This window comes from Stigmatopora argus, chromosome 16, assembly GCF_051989625.1.
Source record: "Stigmatopora argus isolate UIUO_Sarg chromosome 16, RoL_Sarg_1.0, whole genome shotgun sequence".
NCBI lineage: Eukaryota > Metazoa > Chordata > Actinopteri > Syngnathiformes > Syngnathidae > Stigmatopora > Stigmatopora argus.
The window spans coordinates 13,440,163-13,462,678 of NC_135402.1; the positions used below are offsets into that span (position 1 = coordinate 13,440,163).

The 22,516-nt window shown below is 48.3% G+C and overlaps 2 protein-coding genes across 5 annotated transcripts in view; one reads left to right on the forward strand and one right to left on the reverse strand.

Annotated features, from left to right (window-relative positions):
* tor4aa (torsin family 4, member Aa) overlaps nucleotides 1-2,687 on the forward strand; it is a 32,748-nt gene extending 30,061 nt beyond the window's left edge. The window contains exons 4-5 of the mRNA XM_077621974.1: nucleotides 1,674-2,004; nucleotides 2,078-2,687. Of these exons, the coding sequence (XP_077478100.1) occupies nucleotides 1,674-2,004; nucleotides 2,078-2,391 (645 nt within the window). The 3' untranslated portion in view covers nucleotides 2,392-2,687. The remainder of the gene's footprint in view (nucleotides 1-1,673; nucleotides 2,005-2,077) is intronic.
* LOC144090489 (non-selective voltage-gated ion channel VDAC3) overlaps nucleotides 1-22,516 on the reverse strand; it is a 46,158-nt gene that overhangs the window by 3,475 nt on the left and 20,167 nt on the right. For 2 of the 4 annotated variants that reach the window (XM_077621975.1, XM_077621976.1), the window contains exons 3-6: nucleotides 19,229-19,278; nucleotides 6,806-6,958; nucleotides 3,134-3,186; nucleotides 2,836-3,057 (exon numbers count right to left, since the gene is read on the reverse strand). In XM_077621975.1, coding sequence (XP_077478101.1) covers nucleotides 2,836-3,057; nucleotides 3,134-3,186; nucleotides 6,806-6,958; nucleotides 19,229-19,278 — 478 coding nt within the window. The remainder of the gene's footprint in view (nucleotides 1-2,835; nucleotides 3,058-3,133; nucleotides 3,187-6,805; nucleotides 6,959-19,228; nucleotides 19,279-22,516) is intronic. The other 2 variants (XM_077621977.1, XM_077621978.1) reach the window with 1 other exon arrangement.

The window sequence follows — 22,516 nt, forward strand, 5'->3', positions numbered from 1 at the left end:
TGCTAACGTAGTTAGCGTGCTTTGTAGCAAAGTAACAGGCTAATTTTATACTCTTTGAAAACCGCAATAGTTTCTTGGCATGATAGGCAAACAGCAGATGATCGGTGTTCAGTGAACAAATATTTAGTTGCCCACTACGTATTGAACACTCGACATTCTTTGTCCACTTTGCGTTTCTTAGGTCCGCTCATCTTTACCGAAGGGCTGATGGATTGACAAGAGTCAAAGGGGAAATAGCAAACGTGGAGTAAATCGCCCTACGCTTCACCTCAACAAACCCAATGTCTATACAGTGGACAAAAACAGAATTGCAGGGAAAATAAAAATTAACAAGGTTTATTAATGTAATATTATCATGTTCGGCGGGCCGTATTAAAACGTTTAATGGGCCGTAGTTTGCTCATGGCTGCACTAAAAGATCCAAGTGAAGTCTCCCTTCCTTCCTTTCTCCCTCCTTCAATCCCTGCCTTGCCCTCCCCCATTATTCCTTCTTTCCTTTGTTAAAAAACAACACAACATTGATTAACGCAATGGCTGCCACTGACCGTGATATGCATCCAACCGGGGCCGTCAGAGCCTTCTCCGCTGGCCTAAGAAATATCTGAATCATGTGTTATATTTTGTCCAGCAATACTTATTAAATAATTCCAAATTGTCTGTTAGCTTCCTTTCATTGCTTTCACCCTGGTTGCACTGCTTGCAGATGTGTGTTTTCATATTGAAGCATTTAACCAATCACATTTCTGCAATTATTTGTTGCCAGAGTCAGAAATCTGCCTCAAGGCCTTCACAATCAGTTCTGCAGGCTCTGCTGCATTAAACAAGTGTCGATAAGACTGTTGCTTTAACCAATCAGATTTTGAGTTGGCAACACCACAATGCCTTCTCGCAGGCGTAGGGATACGTCATTGCTTTCACCAACTATGATTGGCTAGTGATAGAGTAGGCGGGCCAAAGCCAGAGTGAGCCAGCTAGAGCTCGCAAACTCAACCCACAATGGTCGATGGAGGAAATGGATTATGTTGCAGATTTGCTCACAAAGCCATTTTCCAGACGGACTTTTCCAGAAAAAAATTGACATTAAGAAAGGGCGGTCAACTCCGAAGCTAGCAAGCCTGTTACAGCCGGGATTTAAAGCACATCTGGATGATTTTGAATTCTGTAGATTTTTGGTCACTTCCTATTAATTTTGTTGCATTTTTGGGTCACTTGTTAACATCTACTCATCATTGAAAAAAACATGATTGGACGCCTATCATCCTCAATAGCGTAGATTTTTTTAAAATTATGTAATAATCAAATTGGTATCAATCATATTTGTGTATGAGCATCCAGTTAAAAAATAGCATTGGGGAATATATATATATATATATATATATACATATATATATATATATATATATATATATATATATACACATACATATATATATATATACACACACATAAAATCTTTGAAATATTGGCCATGATGATTCTTAATGGATTTGTCGCGCAAAAAAAGATTTCTGCTTCAAAAAGTTAAACTTTGTAGCACATAATTTGTATTATTTTGAAACCTAGGATAATAAAGACTTGGGACAAAATGACAAAACAATCCTACGTAGGTTTTTTTGCTTCACACATTTAATGGCATTTTTGAGCATTCAGACGTGCTTTTTTCAATACTACAGAACAACAAACTGGATGTACAGTTTTGTCCTGCAAGAGTAAAGGAGTTTTGTAACAGAGTTGAGCGCAAGAGGAGCCGATATGAGGAAATCTACGAGGCCACTGAATGCAGTGCGGGTGCTCCAAGCGCAGGAAGAGGTCAAGCGCAAGATTCTCGCGCGCACTACCACCAACTCCACGACAGGATTCTGGACAATATTACTTGCCAGACGCGGACCAGATTTCAAGAACACGAAAGACTGATGTTTCTCTCCCTCCTCGACCTGCAGACGTTTTGGGAATACCAGAAAACTTTCCTACATGCAGCCTTCTCCATCTTAACGCAGAGCCACGGTACACTTTTCGATCTGCATCGGTCGGCTAAGAATAGAACTGATTGTAATGTATGCCACGGATGATTTTACAGGAAAATCTCCCACTGATCTACTTGACTTCCTTCAGCAGAAAAATCGGAGTGAGAGCATGGGGCAGCTGTACACATTAGTGGGTTTGACAGTGACCACCGTGTCCACTGCTTCTGTTGAACTGACATTTTCGGCCCAAAACAGAATCAAAACTTATGCCAGAAATACAACAGGACAGACTCGACTGTCAGCATTAGCTTTGATGGCGATAGAAAAGAACTTCTTGATGGACCTGAAACGCACGTGTAATCTGTACCACAGAGTAATTGAAATCTTCTTGAGAAAAGAAAGGAGAATGCATTTTGTGTATAAATAAAAAGAATTTTTGGTGAGTAAAATATGTCTATTTTCCTAAATAATATTTCCATTTTTTGGGTTATTATTGATTCTTTTTTATATGTGTCGCAGCTGTAGCTGCATTAAAGGTTTTATAGCCATAAAATACTTGAGGGTTGGATTGATTCACACACAGCACTACTGAAGGCCTAAGTGTGAAATGCACGGCCCGCCACTGCATCCAACCCATGTAAATTGAGACAGTTGGCTAAACTATGATTGAGAAACTGTCAGGTCACAGCAGACTGTATTCAGTCATTATCAATGGTGCTAAAAGAGTTAACACAACACCTGCAGCTTATGGGTATTTTCTTGCATTGATGAGATTTTACTACTAGAGATTCTAGTAAGGTGTGCTCTTTAAAGTGGAATTGATGGTTATTTTGAAATGAAGAGCCTTTTTTGTGCCAGGCTGTCAACTCACACGTTGGTGTGCAGCTGGAAGTCTCCGGCCTTGTAACCCAAAGCAAAGTTGTTCTGCGCCAGTTTTGACTTGGCTGTGTCGAAAGCCATCTGGTAGCCGGCCAGCCATCCCTCATAGCCCAGCACGGCGGTGGCGTGGATCGCCGGACCCTCAAAGTCCATGTCGCAGCTCACATTGAAATAGTCACGCTTGTAGCCTGTCTTCAGTTTGCCGCCTTTCTTGCTGCCCAGAAAAGAAAAAGAAAAACAAAACTGTTCAGGCTAAAAAAACAAAAACAAAAACAGGAATGTTCACTTACCCAGTGTTCGGAACAAAAGATGTGTCCAAAGCCACTTTCAGGCCTTGAGTCAACTGTGGGCGAACCAGAGTGCATTATCAAAATTTGATCATCTTCCATACGGCAACATGCAACGATATGGACGTGCGTAAATCAAGAGTGAATTTTTGTTGCCCCCAATATTCCCTCTAATTTTTCATATGTCTGGGCATACAGAATACCTCCCTGTGCACACTGAGGACCAGTGTGAGCAACATCAGAGTGCTCGCTATGGCCACACACCAGTATCACACCTGCCATCACCATGTGTATATCTGTGAAATGTATCAACATGTTTACTGCCATGCATCTTGAGTAACCAAAAAGAATGTTTCAGTACGTGTCATAGCCTTCATCCGTGCCATAGAGACTTTGTATGTCACGCAATCTTGTTCTAATGAAACCCGTTGATGCGGAAAGGGGGTCGGACATTGGTGGGCGGAAACAGTCTGAGATTGACCGGAGTCTTACGCAGAGTAACTCTCTGTCTGTTTCTCTCCGTGCTCCCCTTCTGCAGAAGCGTTAAAATCTCACTCCATCTGTCTTGGTGTGCTTACCTGCGTTCGACCTTGTTGAATGTACAGCCTGGACCTGACAATATCTACTACCCATAAATGATCTAGTAATAATAACATGTAATTATTAATATCCTTACATAAAGCATTTTAATAAATGTCACTAGAATGTGCACAAATCTGACTTAAATTTTACCTTATTTTTCATGTCAGAGAGAAGTGATTCTTATTTTCATTCAAACAACTCTTCTGCTGAATGTGTCGCTTGAGGTAGTTGAGAATCCATTTAGTCCATATTTTTCCATCGGAAAAATCGCTCACAACTTTACCTTTGGTGCATGTTTTGCGGAACAAACTTTACTCACTCGTAAAACAAAAGATGTCCCACAGTTTCACCCGTTGTTCTTCTATTTGCACATAATCCGACAGCCATTCCAACTTAAAAGCACAGTTATTTTTTACTCTGGTTTGGGGAGTGGAAGTATCACATTCACTTTAGCAGGGTTAGCTTTAGCCTCATGTGCAAGTACTGTCTATGCCGTGATAGGCTGCGTATGTCAGGAGCGGGTCATTTGGCCCTCCTAGCTTGCCGCTCTCGCTCGCTGGCTGACTGGCTGCTGCTCTCGCTCTCGGTCTATCGCTCTCTCTCTCGCGCGCTCGCTCTCTCAATCTCTCGCGCGCTCGCTCTCTCAATCTCTCGCTCTCTCTCTCGCACGCTCGCTCTCTCAAACGCTCGCTCTCTCAAACGCTCGCTCTCGCTCGCTCTCTCAAACGCTCGCTCTCGCTCTCTCTCTCAAACGCTCTCTCTCTCAAACGCTCGCTCTCTCAAACGCTCTCTCTCTCAAACGCTCGCTCTCGCTCGCTCTCTCAAACGCTCGCTCTCGCTCGCTCTCTCAAACGCTCGCTCTCGCTCGCTCTCTCAAACGCTCGCTCTCGCTCGCTCTCTCAAACGCTCGCTCTCTCAAACGCTCGCTCTCTCAAACGCTCGCTCTCGCTCGCTCTCTCAAACGCTCGCTCTCGCTCGCTCTCTCAAACGCTCGCTCTCGCTCGCTCTCGCTCGCTCTCTCAAACGCTCGCTCTCGCTCGCTCTCTCAAACGCTCGCTCTCTCAAACGCTCGCTCTCGCTCGCTCTCTCAAACGCTCGCTCTCGCTCGCTCTCTCAAACGCTCGCTCTCGCTCGCTCTCTCAAACGCTCGCTCTCGCTCGCTCTCTCAAACGCTCGCTCTCGCTCGCTCTCTCAAACGCTCGCTCTCGCTCGCTCTCTCAAACGCTCGCTCTCGCTCGCTCTCTCAAACGCTCGCTCTCGCTCGCTCTCTCAAACGCTCGCTCTCGCTCGCTCTCTCAAACGCTCGCTCTCGCTCGCTCTCGCTCGCTCTCTCAAACGCTCGCTCTCGCTCGCTCTCTCAAACGCTCGCTCTCGCTCGCTCTCTCAAACGCTCGCTCTCGCTCTCTCTCTCAAACGCTCGCTCTCGCTCTCTCTCTCAAACGCTCGCTCTCTCAAACGCTCGCTCTCGCTCGCTCTCTCAAACGCTCGCTCTCGCTCGCTCTCTCAAACGCTCGCTCTCGCTCGCTCTCTCCCTCTCAAACGCTCGCTCTCGCTCGCTCTCTCCCTCTCAAACGCTCGCTCTCGCTCGCTCTCTCTCTCAAACGCTCGCTCTCGCTCTCTCTCTCTCTCAAACGCTCTCTCTCTCTCTCTCAAACGCTCGCTCTCGCTCGCTCTCGCTCTCTCTCTCAAACGCTCGCTCTCGCTCTCTCTCTCAAACGCTCGCTCTCTCAAACGCTCGCTCTCGCTCGCTCTCTCAAACGCTCGCTCTCGCTCGCTCTCTCAAACGCTCGCTCTCGCTCGCTCTCTCCCTCTCAAACGCTCGCTCTCGCTCGCTCTCTCCCTCTCAAACGCTCGCTCTCGCTCGCTCTCTCTCTCAAACGCTCGCTCTCGCTCGCTCTCTCTCTCAAACGCTCTCTCTCTCTCTCTCTCAAACGCTCTCTCTCTCTCTCTCTCTCAAACGCTCGCTCTCTCAAACGCTCGCTCTCGCTCTCTCAAACGCTCGCTCTCGCTCTATCGCTCTCTTGCGCGCTCGCTCTCTTGCTCTGGCTCGTGCGCGCTCTCGCTCGCTCTCGCTCGCTCTCGCTCGCTCTCGCTCGCTCTATCGCTCTCGCTCGCTCTATCGCTCTCGCTCGCTCTATCGCTCTCGCTCGCTCTATCGCTCGCTCTATCGCTCTCGCTCGCTCTATCGCTCTCGCTTGCTCTATCGCTCTCGCTCGCTCTATCGCTCTCGCTCGCTCTATCGCTCTCGCTCGCTCTATCGCTCTCGCTCGCTCTATCGCTCTCGCTCGCTCTATCGCTCTCGCTCGCTCTATCGCTCTCGCTCGCTCTATCGCTCTCGCTCGCTCTATCGCTCTCGCTCGCTCTATCGCTCTCGCTCGCTCTATCGCTCTCGCTCGCTCTATCGCTCTCGCTCGCACGCTCGCTCGCACGCTCGCTCTTGCTCTATCGCGCTCTCGCTCTATCGCGCGCTCGCTCTCTCGCACGCTCGCTCTCTCGCACGCTCGCTCTCTCGCACGCTCGCTTTCTTGCTCTATCGTGCGCTCGCTCTCTCGCACGCTCGCTCTCGCTCTATCGCGCTCTCGCTCGCTCTATCGCTCTCTCGCACACTCGCACGCTCGCTCTCGCTCTATCGCTCTATCGCTCTCTCGCACACGCTCTATCGCTCTCTCGCTCACGCTCTATCGCTCTCTCGCACACGCTCTATCGCGCGCTCGCTCTATTCTGCTCTCCCTCGCTCACTCTCTCTCTCTCCCTCACTCTCTCTCTCCCTCACTCTCTCTCCCTCTCTCTCTCGCTCCCGCGCTGTAATTCCCTTGGGAACAAATAAAATACCTGGGTTCCCTCTGGGACTCTTTTACTGGTGCATGCGGTCAAGAGACGGTAAGGAAATAGCAGTATTGAGTTAAGTTAATTTGTTCCTATTTGCATACAAAACATTTGTGCTAACATCTGAACTTTAACCTTGTACCCCTGGTAAATGGTGACCAAAGACAGTCCAGTGAAAATAAGAAAACATGAAGCATGTGCGTGTTAGTGATATCTGTGAAAAGTATAAGTTTAGGTTCTACAATCTGGTGAATGGAAATTACGAACCTGGTCCTCCAGCATAATCTGGGTGGCAAGTGTGTTATCGGTGTTCCACTTCTGGTTAATGCTGAGGCCTAAATCCTGCATCTTGTATTTAGTCTGCAGACTGCCCGACGCTTTGCCCGAGTTGGTGTTGCTGGAGCCCGAGGTATTGAACTCCTGCACAAGCAAACATAGGCGATATTGTACATATTAACAAGAATTACCCGCAAATAGCACAGGACACAATCCAGGTAGGGGGTGCCTAACTCCAGTCCTCGAGGGCCCCTATCCAGTCTGTTTTCTAGGTCTCTCTCCACCAACACACCTGAAACCTAAAATCAGGATCGTTATCAAGCTTCTGGACAGCTTGTTGATGAGTTGATCATTTGAAAACAGACTGGATAGGGGCCCTCGAGGATGGGTGTTGGGTACCCCTGATGAACATAATGTATTCAATCTTTCCATTTTTCAGTGCATGCATCAGAGTTCACACTTGCAAAAAAAATAGTAAAGAATACAATAAGAAAATATATATACATACATGCACACATACAAAAATGTGATCAATGGCACTGAATGTGTTAAATCACAGAATACTGAGATCCTTCTTCACTTCGCGGCTGTGATAGACCACCGAACGGGTTTCACCAAAAATCGTGGGTGCGGCCAAAAACAGCGGGAGGTTTGGAAGGCAGCATAGTTTTATTGTGCCAAATATACATTTAAAAAAACTAGTGTCAATTAGCAAAAAAAGGAAAAAAGAAAGAGCAAACCCTACCCGACGAGAAAGAGGACAAAAAGCATTAAAAAATAATGAGACATCTACTTTGTCTCACTTAGACAAGACAAGACTAACTCATTCACAAAACATAGGGGTACATATATAGCAGGTGGCCAACAGCATTGAAACACAAAGGGGACATCAAACAATCAATTAACGCAACATCATGAGAGAGACTCAGGCAAAAAAGCACCAAAAAGAAATACCTAACAGAACTCATTCCCAACACGTTCCTAAAATACATTAATTCCTACACTAATAGATGGAGAAGGAATGGCTTGATCAGGGCCATTCACCCTACTCCAATTAGTGAAATGTACTCCTAATTCCCTTAGGAACAAATAAAATACCCGTGTACCCCATAAGCCCCCCTCTTTTATTGGTGGACACAGTCAAGAGGCGAAATAACAGTATCGAGTTATGTTAATTTGTTCCTATGCTAGCCAAAAATTAAATGCTAGATAACTTTGTCTGTCTGGTGTCTTCTTTATTTTTAAGTGAATATGTGCAACATCGTCCCATTTGTATGTTTGATCCCGCTACTTTAGATGTAGCAATGGTCACCGTAGGATTGTTTGGTCGGCAATTGAAGCCGGGAAGGCCTCAGTCCTGAGCAGTCTTGCCATGGCCATCACAGCGGCTTCACTGTATCGCAGTATAAAAAAAAGTTCAAAATTCCTGCCTCCCGATTGCCACTAAGAAAATGGTGGAAGACAGGACTGTCACTCAACACAGCAACGATAAAAAAAAAAAAAAAAACGGGTGACAGTGGGAGGAGACACCGTCATTTTTATCTGAAAATAGAGCTTTTTGAGCAGTCGTGAGCCTCTGTAAAGGTGTTATCAGAAATGCGAGCCCCAGGCTACGTTACGGCGTACGCCATCACCCTTGTCCGAGAAGAGAGCACTTTGGGCGGCGAGGATGGCTGAACGCCGCAGCGGAGGATCATAGATTTTAGACAGAAATGTTTCAAAGCTCCTAGCGACGTTACGGCGGACACCATCGAGCACTTTGGGCGGTGAGGATGGCTGGACGCAACGGCAGAGGGACGTGGAAGTTAAGATTCCATTAGTCGGTGCAGCGGGCTGACGTTGTTGTACTGAAAAAAGAGCTCCCAGGACGGCTAATTAATGGCTGGACAGCACGGAGGTGGAAGTGGAAGATTAATTTCCCCCAAAACAATTACGGCAATAACGATGAAGAAAGTAGTCTTAGTACTTTGAAAAATTGGCTAGAAACTTTCAATATGGCTCACCGTTTGAAGCAAAGTGTCCCAGAGATTGATGAAAACACGGTCATTGCCATGGAATATGGCAATCGTCTTGACAGTTTCATGTCCTTGACAAAAGCATATTTGTAGCAAAAAAATAAAGAAACAGCGCTCACAACTCCCCATCATATGCTGATAGCTGTAATATTTCATGAATACACTTCTTAATAATTGTACTGTACAGTCATACCTCTACTTAGGAATGCCTCTAGGTACGAAATTTTCAGGTTACGAAAGCTCTTTATATGCAAATGAGTGCCTCGAGATACAAATGATACGGCAGATCTTTCTTCGCAGTTTTTTGATTATCGCAGCCATGTCTGTCCTACAATATCTGAGATATTCAGGGGATTACTGTAATATTTTTCCCTCTGGGACTCTTTTACTGGTGCACGCAGTGAATGAATGAAAAACCCAGAAGATTGTCTTGTCTCTTTATTTGTGCATGCATTTGGGAATGCCTATTGGTGAACCTATCAAGCGTGCAGTTCCGTTGAACATTAAGTAACTTCATGTTTGACAAAAATGTAGATGCCGGTAGTTACTTTCGCATATTTCAGTTTCCACACTAAAACAGATTTCAAGGCACCGCCATTATGAAAATCTGATTAGCAAAAAAATTAATAATTTGATTTCCAATTTAGGGTGGGCCGGCGCTTGCGTCGGCCTCACAGTTTTATTAATTTTATTTTTAAAATTAAAACTATTTTTTAGGCAAAAATTAAAATTGATTTACTTCTCATCTCTCATCTCAATTTCTGAGCCGCTTTATCCAAATTAGGGTTGCGGGGGGTGCTGGAGCCTATCCCAGCTGTCTCCGGGCCAAGGGCGAGGGACACCCTGAATCGGTGGCCAGCCGATCGCAGGGCACAAGGAGACAGACAGCCACGCACTCTCACACCCATACCTACCCAATTTAGAGTGTCCAATCAGCCTACATGCATGTTTTTGGAATGTGGGAGAAAACCGTAGTACCCGGAGGAAACCCACGCAGTCCGGGGAGAACATGCAAACTCCACACAGATGGACATGACCTGGATTTGAACCCAAGACCCCAGAGCTGCGAGGCTGACGCGCTAAACAGTCGTACCACCCATTGATTTACTTAGCAAGACAAATTAATTTTTGGGACAAAAAATATTTTTTTACAGTCCCTGGTTGTCAGTCTCCTTATTCCCTGTGAGCGGCTGGCCACCGATTCAGGGTGTTCCCCGCCTCTGGCCCGAAGTCAGCTGGGATTGGCACCAGCACCCTGCCGAAACGCTTGTGAGGATAAGCGATTCAGAAAATAAATTAATGAATGAATTTCAAACTTTTTAACATACACACTTTGCAGGATAAGATGACATTTAAGCTAAATCAAAACATTTAACTCTAATCAGCAGAGAACAAAAATTAAATTTCTCACCTATTTCATATTTAATGCTAAACTAGCTTTCAAATTACATGTTATGGATTGATCAAAACATATTTATCAATATTATTTTTAGGTCTCTTGGTGGTGTAGTGCTTTATCAGCTTGACTTCAGTGCGGGGAAGCGTGTGATCGATTCCCGCTGGGTATGATTGTGTCTGTCTCTCTGTGTGCCCTACGGCTGACTGTCGACCAGTCTAAGGTATAGTCTGCCTTTCCCCCAAAGTCAGCTGGGAAAGGCTACAGCAACCCTTGCGAGGATGTCCGTTATGGCTGAAGCATGAACAAATATTATTTTTTATATAGTTTGTGTTTTTAATTCTACGAATGACAGTTGATTGCATTTGAATTGGTGATTTATCTTTAATTACTGTCTTATTAGTGAAGGTATAAACATGCATGGTTGAACACTACCCTAGGTATAAGTGTAAGCATGAATGATTCTCTGTGTCCTTGGGCCCAGCGATTTGGTGGTCACCAATTAAGGGTGTCAATTTTTGTATGGCCCTGACAGCTTGCGTGACTGTTTTTTTCTTGCCGGCACGCTACTTACGGTAAATCAATTAAAAACATCCCAGGGGAGGGGCAAGGCATTTGACTTCTGTGTGCTTGCATGGCTTTTAACTCTCAAAAACACTATATAATACTTAAAGAAACAGCATATCAGAGCTATACAGAGGAAATGCCTGGCGTTAATGACAACACAATGCGGGTGTGAACGCTTGGAAAATGGACTGAAGCCATGGCTCGAACACAATTTAACAGCTTTGCTAACGGATGGCCAACATTGTAGTTTGGGCAGGCAGTGTCGCACGAGTTACGTGACCATTTGGAATGAATTGTCGCTGCCGATATAACAGCGAGGAGAATCAAAGGCTTGGGAGTGATGCGTGTTGCGAGTTACAATGGATTGTTGATGACTGGGCTTAAGTGTAGGCCAAAGCTGCATTCATGTTCCCGGAATACAAAACTCTGACTGACAGTGGAGCCTAGCATGTTAAACGCCGAACTCTTTATATCAGGGTGTACCTTTGACCTCAATAAAGCATTATCAAACTTAGTTTTGCTCGTACTGTCTTTAAAAAGAACACGCTAGTGTCAAGCCTAACATACGCTAGCAGCTAGCATAACATACACTAGCGGTTAGCATGACATACGTAGCGGCTAGCATGACATACGCTAACGGCTCGCATAACATACGCTAGCCTAGTGTCAAGTTATCGCCTTATCGGACGAGGCGTCCAATGTATTGACAAAAAACAGAAAATATACCCGCAAAGGAGACTGCGCCCTATCACATTTATAGGTGTGAAAATACGGTAAGCGTTACGAAAAGTGAATCGAAGATTGGTAAATTTTGGTTTAAGATTTGTAGATGACAAATTGACAATTCAGATCAGCACTTTGCTTAGAAAGAAAAATGCTAAACATCTGCGCTTTTTATGTTTGAGTTAAGATGATTTTGCCTGATTTTTCTCATTTTTTATTTGTTTCATACTCAAAACCTCTATTTAACTAAACACTTGAACAAGTTTTTTGTACCATATTTTTAAACCTATAAGGCGCACTTTAAAGTCTAAAATTTTCTCTAAAATGGTCCATGCACCCAATCGGTCGGTGGGCCTTGTTTGTGCTCTAAATTCAATTTTCGTTGATTATGAGTTTGAATGGTTGTCTGTCTCTCTGTGGGCCCTATGGCTGACTGGCGATTCAGTTTATGGTGCCTTATGGTGTCTGCCTTTCGTCCAAAGTCATCTGGGATTGGCCATAGCAATGATGAGGATGCCTGGTACGATTAACCTAAAATTGCCTTAAAATTGTTGCATTTTACAATTTCTCGCGTATAAGACGCTCCCTGATTCTCAAGTTTCACCTCCATATTTATGGCTTTCAATAGGAGTACAAACGTGTTACTTTGAAGGGAAAATCTTAAGAAAAATCATCACACGTGGTATTTATGAGATACCGTATGAATCAAAAGCATATTATTAGTGTCAATATCATAAGTTAATATGTGAGTAAATACGGTAGTTGATTAGTCGTTGACTTCATCACCCAATTAGGTAAATGATCATATCTCTAATTTTCATTCTCCCCTCCCCACTGCTGCTATTTATGAAACATGCGCAAGTCAGTCCTCCTAGTTTAAAAGCATGAGATCTTCCCCAGGTGAGCCAATAATAAATTAATTAGCCAGCTAACCTTGGGATTCATGTTTTTTTTTGCGATTTATCTATGCATTATCACATAACATACCCCCCCCCCCCCCCCGCTCAAATGTTTGATGCCAATCACCGTAAATGGCACTGAAACTTAGCCATCAGCAGTGAATTATTTATCTATGATAAACACCGTCAAAGGGAAAACCGATTGCACGTCTATCAGGGTCACTGGCATTGAAACATGATCAGTGGTTGTCAATGAGTTAAAGATATACAGTCGTACCACTACTTACGAAATTAATTGGTTCCAAGACTTTTTTCGTAGCTTAAAAATTTTGTAAATAGGTGTACTTTATATGTAAATTCTCTAATTCGTTCCACGGTACTCACACAACTACCAACTACCATATATTGCCTTGCAATGTGTGAATTTTACAATTTCTCGCGTATAAGCCGCCCCCTGATTTCCAATTTTCACCTCCATATTCATGGTTTTAAAAGGCAGTACAAATGAGTTAAATTTGAAGGGAAAATCTTTTAGAAAGGATAGATTAATAGCAAAAAATGCGAATACCGTATCTACTCGCATTTAAGCCACCCGTGCGCATAAGATGCACCCTGAAAGTTGACTTGAAATGTTTTAATTTTACAATTTCTCGCATATGAGCCGCGCCCTGCTTCCCAATTTTCACCTCCATATTCATTCAAATTGTTATTTTGAAGGTGAAATTCTTAAGAAAAGTCATCACAAGAGGTATTTCTGAGGTACTGTATGAATCAAAAGCACATTATTAGGGTCAATATCATAAGGAAGTTAATATGCCTGTCTTTGTAAATGCAGAATATAAAATTTTTCTATTTGAAAAAATAAATGTCTATCTTGATGAGAACCTGATGCTTTCTTATTACAGAAATTACAATTTTCTTACCAGAAGTTTAAGATGTTGTGGCAGCCATATTGCTTCTAATGTCAAAATATCTCAATTCTTCCGATGGTTCATATTACTCCAATAGTTGTCACTTTTGAACAAGAAATACAATGAAAAAAATCAATATTAGCAAATTAGCTTAGCGTTGCCTCATCTACCCAGATCCTCCGGTCAGAGAGTGAGACGAAGGCACACAGATGATTCTCCACCTTCTTTTATATCCAATCCAAGTAATTGACAATGTAGAGCATTCTTCTTTGACAACACATTCCAGTCAACTTTGATGAACACTGAATCAAACTCCGCTGGAAACGTTCGCGGTGCTCTCTACTAAAGACTACAACTCAAACTACAACCATAGGACTGACTCCAAGCTGTCCGCCTAGGTGCCTGAATGAAAAGAAGGATATAACTTGCCTTTTAATGAAAACAACGGAAAACATACGAAATTTATAACAATCAAAGGGGAATTTTGTTTTATTTCAAAATCAAGGCTACTTGCGTCTGGCCAATCAAAGCACGTTTAACTAGGTTGTGTCAGGAGTGCCCTTTTGGCCCTCCTGGGTTGCCGTCGACACGTACCGGCTGTAGCCAATCCAGTGATTACTTTCGGTTCCTGTATTTAAGTAAGCAACGCGTCATCACACGTCGCCGGATCATCACTCTATCGTTCACTGTCAATGACCACCATTGACTGTTGTTAGCGGTTGCTAGCGGTAGCTAGCGGTCGTTATGCTGTTGCCATTCTGTTTGCCTCTGTCCGTATGCGCGCCGCATGCGGCCACGTTTGTTTTCCACGTTTTGGTTGATGCATTAAAGGACTCGTTATCACGCTAATGCCTCGTCCTCTCCTGCCTCCTGCATTTGGGTCCCTACCTACATCCACGGTCGCGGCGCACAACGCGGCGCGACCGTAACAGATACCCCCGATCGCGCTGCGACGACCCAGCGACGCAGCGTGATCATAACAGAATGATCCGGCCATAATGGACCCAGCGGGAGGCTACCCACGCTCGCGCCGACGCGCTCGTCGACGCCAGCCTCCCTCGGCCCCTTTGGAACGCCAAGTCTTTGTCCGTTGGGACACGGACTTTTCTGAAGGTGAGGACGACGGGGGGCTAATAGACTTAGAGGCTGGATATTGGGACTCCGACCTTTCTGAAGAGGAGGACGGCCAGCGGCTAGGTGAGCTGGATGCTGGAGATTCGGTCTGGGACGGCTATTTTCTTAGCCGATACGGAATCCGATACGCTCCAACTAAAGACGCTGAACGTTATGCCCCACTGGAGAAGGATCGCATTTTCCCCTCCGACTACTCAGACCTGGATTACCCCGCCCAGCATCTGCCAGGTCCGCGGGCCATCTACACAGGACCACCGGGTGGCGGCCGGCGGGGGGGCTCCGGTAGGAGTTTCGAACACCGCCCGTCTTGTTTTTTTGGGGAGGCGCAGCAGCGAAGTATTTCACCTGGTTGGCTGGCCAGCTACGATGGGCCACCACGTGGTGGTCGGCATGCTGTGACGCCCTCCCGGAGGCGGCGGCGAGCGCCACGTCGCAGGGAGAAGCAGAGGCAGGGCCTGGACGCTCGAGCCCCTGATCAGGCTTCTCGGCCGACCACGCCGCTCCCAGCTCCGCGGCCGACCACGCCGCTCCCAGCTCCGCGGCCGACCACGCCGCTCCCAGCTCCGCGGCCGACCACGCCGCTCCCAGCTCCGCGGCCGACCACGCCGCTCCCAGCTCCGCGGCCGACCACGCCGCTCCCAGCTCCGCGGCCGACCACGCCGCTCCCAGCTCCGCGGCCGACCACGCCGCTCCCAGCTCCGCGGCCGACCACGCCGCTCCCAGCTCCGCGGCCGACCACGCCGCTCCCAGCTCCGCGGCCGACCACGCCGCTCCCAGCTCCGCGGCCGACCACGCCGCTCCCAGCTCCGCGGCCGACCACGCCGCTCCCAGCTCCGCGGCCGACCACGCCGCTCCCAGCTCCGCGGCCGACCACGCCGCTCCCAGCTCCGCGGCCGACCACGCCGCTCCCAGCTCCGCGGCCGACCACGCCGCTCCCAGCTCCGCGGCCGACCACGCCGCTCCCAGCTCCGCGGCCGACCACGCCGCTCCCAGCTCCGCGGCCGACCACGCCGCTCCCAGCTCCGCGGCCGACCACGCCGCTCCCAGCTCCGCGGCCGACCACGCCGCTCCCAGCTCCGCGGCCGACCACGCCGCTCCCAGCTCCGCGGCCGACCACGCCGCTCCCAGCTCCGCGGCCGACCACGCCGCTCCCAGCTCCGCGGCCGACCACGCCGCTCCCAGCTCCGCGGCCGACCACGCCGCTCCCAGCTCCGCGGCCGACCACGCCGCTCCCAGCTCCGCAGATTCCCGTGCCCAAGCCACGCACAATACTCCCATTGCCACCGGGGCCGCCAGTCGCACCCGTGCCGAAGCCACGAACCAGGCTTCCGGTCCCGGCGGGTCTGCCGAGCTCCGTTCTGCCGAGCTCCGTTCTGCCGAGCTCCGTTTGGCCAAGTCCCAGACTGATAAATTACATCCTTGCCGGTTTCGGCCGGCCCGGTTTCCGCCTCACCCCGGCTGATTTCCTCGAGCCCAGCCCTCTCCCGCCCAGCCCTCTCCCGCCCAGCTCTCTCCCGCCCTGCTCTCTCCCGCCCTGCTCTCTCCCGCCCCGCTCTCTCCCGCCCCGCTCTCTCCCGCCCCGCTCTCTCCCGCCCCGCTCTCTCCCGCCCCGCTCTCTCCCGCCCCGCTCTCTCCCGCCCCGCTCTCTCCCGCCCCGCTCTCTCCCGCCCCGCTCTCTCCCGCCCCGCTCTCTCCCGCCCCGCTCTCTCCCGCCCCGCTCTCTCCCGCCCCGCTCTCTCCCGCCCCGCTCTCTCCCGCCCAGCTCTTGCCCGCCCGGAAGTGGTGGCGACGCGCCGGGGCCCCTGGACGAGGGGTTCGGCGAAGGCAAGAGCGACTCTCCGGCGCCCCTGGACGAGGGGGCCGGCGAGGGAGAGAGGGACTCTCCGGCACCCCTGGACGAGGGGGCCGGCGAGGGAGAGAGGGACTCTCCGGCGCCCCTGGACGAGGGGGCCGGCGAGGGAGAGAGGGACTCTCCGGCGCCCCTGGACGAGGGGGCCGGCGAGGGAGAGAGGGACTCTCCGGCGCCCCTGCGCGAGGGGCCCGGCGACGGCGAGAGGGACTCTCCGGCGCCCCTGCGCGAGGGGCCCGGCGACGGCGAGAGGGACTCTCCGGCGCCCCTGCGCGAGGGGCCCGGCGACGGCGAGAGGGACTCTCCGGCGCCCCTGCGCGAGGGGCCCGGCGACGGCGAGAGGGACCCTCCTGCCCTCCCGACCGAGGGGCCCGGCGACGGCGAGAATGACCCTCCTGCCCTCCCGACCGAGGGGGCAGGCGACCCCCCGAACAGCCAGGGTAAGGTACCCGACGACCATGCTAAAGTTCCGTTGTCTGTTAAAGGCAGGGGGCTTGGCCAGCACCCAAAGCACCAGCAGGGAGGCCCGCAGGACCGGCTACTCCCACTCCTCTCCAAGCGCCGAGGTCTGCTGGAGAGGCCTCTCCTACGTCTCGTCACCGGCCGGCACGGACGCCTGCCGGACCGACCCTGCCCACGCCTCGTCATCGGCCGGCGCGGACGCCCGCCGGACCGACCATGCCCACGCCTCGTCATCGGCCGGCACGGACGCCCGCCGGACCGACCATGCCCACGCCTCGTCATCGGCCGGCGCGGACGCCCGCCGGACCGACCACGTCTTCGCCTCGTCTCTGGCCGGCGCGGACGCCCGCCGAACCGGCCACTCTCCCGTTGCTTCACGGGCTGGCGCGGACGCCCGCCGGACCGGCCAACCTCTCGTTGCTTCACGGGCTGGCGCGGACGCCCCCCGGACCAAGTGTACAGTTCCCGCCCGCCCTCCCTGGCTGCTTTTCCGCTTTTCATGGACATTTGGCTTTGGGGCGTCTGGAATCCGTCCCTTAGGGGGGAGGTACTGTCAGGAGTGCCCTTTTGGCCCTCCTGGGTTGCCGTCGACACGTACCAGCTGTAGCCAATCCAGTGATTACTTTCGGTTCCTGTATTTAAGTAAGCGACGCGTCATCACACGTCGCCGGATCATCACTCTATCGTTCACTGTCAATGACCACCATTGACTGTTGTTAGCGGTTGCTAGCGGTAGCTAGCGGTCGTTATGCTGTTGCCATTCTGTTTGCCTCTGTCCGTATGCGCGCCGCATGCGGCCACGTTTGTTTTCCACGTTTTGGTTGATGCATTAAAGGACTCGTTATCACGCTAATGCCTCGTCCTCTCCTGCCTCCTGCATTTGGGTCCCTACCTACATCCACGGTCGCGGCGCACAACGCGGCGCGACCGTAACAGATACCCCCGATCGCGCTGCGACGACCCAGCGACGCAGCGTGATCATAACAGGTTGATACGTCAGTGTCCTATGTAAGATGGCTGCCCTGGACCTGGGTAAGATGGATGTGCCCCGAGCGAGCATTGACGGGAACGTGAGTTTTTTCCCGTTATGCAAGAAATGTACGTTTTTATCTTGAATTTCATTCATAGACGTCAAAATACATTTTGTTTAGCGTTTTATGTTTATTTTTTATCTATTTTGAAATAAATGAATGTATCGGCCTGAATTCGTGACGTCACGCACCAACGCTATCTTAAAGTGACGTCATCGTTTCGCGGCTGTCAATTTGCAGTTTTTTGCATGTCGTGTTTTTATGCGCATATAAGCCGTACCCTTGATTCAGTTATCATTTTTTGTCTGACAAAAGCGGCTTATATGCGAGTAAATACGGTAGACCCTTTAAAATTGGTCAAAGTGTCCCAATTTTGTTATGAAAGATGTGAGGAAACACTAAAATGAGAGAAAATTATAAGGAAATGATTTACCATGTCTTAAAATAAATAAATCATATGAAAATGTGCCCTGCGCCGCTGAAATATCTCCCTTCGCGGCTGTTATAGATGTAATACCCTTTTTGTCCGCCAGATGGCGGCAAGAGCCCCTTCTACCACCACCGAAAGATACCCACTTTGTAGTACATTTTAGACTTTTACGTGTGCCCTATGTCTGTGTGTGAAAATATGTTCCACAGTGCATTTGTACAGTTTTTAATTGCTTAATAATGCAAATTCAAAATAAAATAATGCATAAGAAAATGCATTTACTTTTGGAGGGATTTCGTAACTTCGATCTTTTTCGTATCTCGAGTCACTCATTTCCATATAAAAAAATTCGTAACCTGAAACTTTCGTACCTTGAGGCATTCGTAAGTAGAGGCATGACTGTATTTATCAGTCAACTAAAGTGCAGACAAGGGTCGCAAGGAGTGCTGGAGTCTATCCCAGCTAACCACAGGCAACAGGCGGGGGACACCCTGAAACGGTGGCCTTCCAATCGCAGGGCACATTCACACTCACACTCATACTTAGGGGCAATTCAGAGTGTTCATGCAGCATAACCGGCATTTTTGGGGGATGTGGCAGGAAACCGGAGTACCCGGAGAAAGCCCACGCAACCCCAGGGAGAATATGCAATCCACTCACAGTGAGGACCGACCTTGGATCAAACCCTCGACCCCAGAACTGTGACGCCCACGCGTTAACCACTTGACCACCGGCCCACCCAATGAGTTAAATACATTAATTCAAGTAAGGAATACAGAAGATGAAGACGGACAAAAGAAGCTTGAAATAAATTATGAAAATATCATGATCAAGTTTAAATCTTACCATCTACACCGCATAGTCAAGAAGGAAGGGAGGGAGTCAAAGAGCACAAGGACAGAGAGATGAGAGAGCCTCAAACACTGCTTCTAGTCACTGGTTGCCGGCGCTGGTCTGGAGGAGAACAAATGCAAGAAACAAATAGGAAGATGCTCACCATGCCACTTTGAGATTTGGTCTTCAGGTCCACCTTGAACTGCCCAAAGCCTGTCAGGAGGAACAGTAATATTTCAAAACATGCAGTTAACATTTAATTAGCTAGGAACAATAAATACAGTGGGGCAAATAAGTATTTAGTCAACCACCAATTGTGCAAGTTCTCCAACTTGAAAAGATTAGCGAGGCCTGTAACTGTCAACATGGGTAAACCTCAACCATGAAAGACAGAATGTGGAAAAAAAGAGAAAATCACATTGTTTGATTTTTAAACAATTTATTTCCAAATTAGCGTGGAAAATAAGAATTTGGTCAACTACAAAAAAGCAAGATTTCTGGCTGTCAAAGAGGTCTAGCTTCTAACGAGGTCTCCACTCGTTACCTGTATTAATAGCATCTGTTTTAACTCATTATCGGTATAAAAGACACCTGTCCAAAACCTCAGACTCTCACACTCCAAACTCCACTATGGCCAAGACCAAAGAGCTGTCGAAGGACACCAGAGACAAAATTGTAGACCTGCAACAGGCTTGGAAGAATGAATCTGCAATATATAAAATGCTTGGTGTAAGGAAATCAACTGTGGGAGCGATTATTAGAAAATGGAAGACATACAAGACCACTGATAATCTCCCTCGATTTGGGGATCCATGCAAAATCTCACCCAGTGGCGTCAAAATGATAACAAGAATGGTGAGCAAAAATCCCAGAACCACCCGGGGGGACCTAGTGAATGACCTACAGAGAGCTGGGACTACAGTAACAAAGGCTACTATCAGTAACACAATGTGCCGCCAGGGACTCAAATCCTGCACTGCCAGACGTGTCCCCCTGCTGAAGCCAGTAAACACACATCCGCGGTTCGCTAGAGAGCGGAAAGAATGAATGGGGCCATGTATCGAGAGATTTTGAGTGAAAATCTCCTTCCATCAGCAAGGACATTGAAGATGAGACGTGGCTGGGTCTTTCAGCATGACAATGAACCCAAACACACAGCCAGGGCAACAAAGGAGTGGCTTCGTAGGAAGAATTTCAAGAACCTGGACAATGTTCCCTCTAAGCTGCGCGCGTGTGCAATTGCGCACTACTCTCATCTTCTCCGCGCAGCAGCAATCATATTGCGCGCACAAAATAAAATCCAAACTTTTTTTTATTCATGTGGCAGCCAGTGGCAGTAGCTCTGTCACTCTTATGTTTTTCGTGAGAAGGACAGATGTATAAAATAAGGTAAAATTTAAGTCAGATTTGTGCATATTCTAATGGCATTTATGAAGATGTTTTATTCATAGATATTTTTTCATTCATTTTCTGAACCGCTTTATCCACTTTATCACTCGCGGGGGGTGCTGGAGCCTATCCCTGCTGACTTTGGGCCAGGGGTGGGGGACACCCTGTATCGGTGGCCAGCCAATCGCAGGGCACAAGGAGACGGACAGCCATGCACACTCAGACCCATACCTAGGGGCAATTTTAGAGTGTCCAATCAGCCTACAATACATCTTTTTGGGATGTGGGAGGAAAACGTACTCAGAGTATTCAGAGAAAACCCACGCAGGCCCAGGGAGAATATGCAAATACAACACAGGTGGACTCACCTGGATTTGAACCTAGGACCTCAGAGCTGTGAGGCCAACGCGCCAACCACTCATCCGCCGGGCCGCCCATCGTAGATATGAATCATTACATTTTATTATTACTAAATCATTTATGTGTAGTAGACATGCACCTGCTTATGGCAGGTGTGATACTGGTGTGTGCCCATAGCGAGCAATGATGATGTTGCTCACAATGGTACTCAGTGTGCTCAGGGAGGTTGTCTTTCTGCCCAGACAAACAAAAAATTAGAGGGAACATTGGTCCTGGAGTGGCCTAGCCAGTCTCCAGATCTCAACCCCATAGGAAATCTGTGGAGGGATTTGAAAGTTCATGTTGCCCAACGACAGCCCCAAAACATCACTGCTTTAGAGGAGATCTGCATGGAGGAATGGGCCAAAATACCAGCAACAGTGTGTGAAAAGCTTGTGAAGTTACAGAAAACGTTTGGCCTCCGTTATTGCCAACAAAGGGTACATAACAAAGTATTGAGATGAACTTTTGGTATTGACCAAATACTTATTTTCCATCATGATTTGCATATGAATTCTTTAAAAATCAAACAATGTGATTTTCAGTTTTTTTCCTTCCACATTCTGTCTGTCATGGTTGAGGTTTACCCATGTTGACAATTACGGGCTTCTCTAATCTTTTCAAGAAGGATAATTTGCACAATTGGTGGTTGACTCAAGACTTATTTGCCCCACTGTAACTCATTAGCTGCAATCGACAGATGCCTAATCAATTTTGGATTAGATATCTTTCGCCGTCTGATAGATTAGATATCTATCCCAGTGAAATATACACGAAACATCCAGTCCTCCCAATTTAACTGAATTAGTTGTGTATCATTGTCAATGGCAGTCAATGAATTAAACGTGATATTATTTCACAATGTATTTACAGGAGCAGCCAGGACAGATCCCAGGGGTAACGCAATCCATCAATGGGTCGATGACCATGACCTAACTCTCCTCAATGACGGCGTGTGGAAACGGACTGCCAGATACCAACAAGGAGCAGGCATGAGTGCCCCCGACCTAACACTCGCTGACCCCACCACGGCCGAACATCTGCAATGGGAACCCATCGACGAGATGACCTCTGACCACAGACCGATTCTGATTAGGTGGAACCGTGTTCTTCTTGTCGAATGCCAACTTCTCGAAAGCTGACTGGAAGAGATATCGTACCATCCTCATAGATCGCCTACCCTTAATCTCCGCAGCAGCCACAGACCCGGAAAAACTCTCCCTCTTAGTGCAACACATGAAAGAGGCAGCAGCACTTACAATACCGGTCAAAGTTATCTACCAGAAGGAGCTCCCATGTTTGACACAGGACCTGAAGGACCTCATCCACGAAAGGAATCGACTACGTCGAGACCTCCAACAAAATAGGAAAGAATGGATAGCACTCTGTCAACAGATCAAACAAAAAACCACTGAAGCGAAAAGAAACGCATGGCGCTTACACCTCGCCAAGATCGCCGAGACAAAATCTACGGGACAAGCCTGGTCCTTAGTAAAATCCCTCTCAGGCACCAAAACACAATAATCTGGCGAGTCCTTGGTCTACAAGACCGAGCCAAGGCAACAGCATTTATCAGGGAGTATGCCTCGGTCAGCGGACGCAAGAGTGACAAGCGGAGCAGACAAGCAGTGCGTTCTCTACGTACAGCTACCCGCAGACTGCT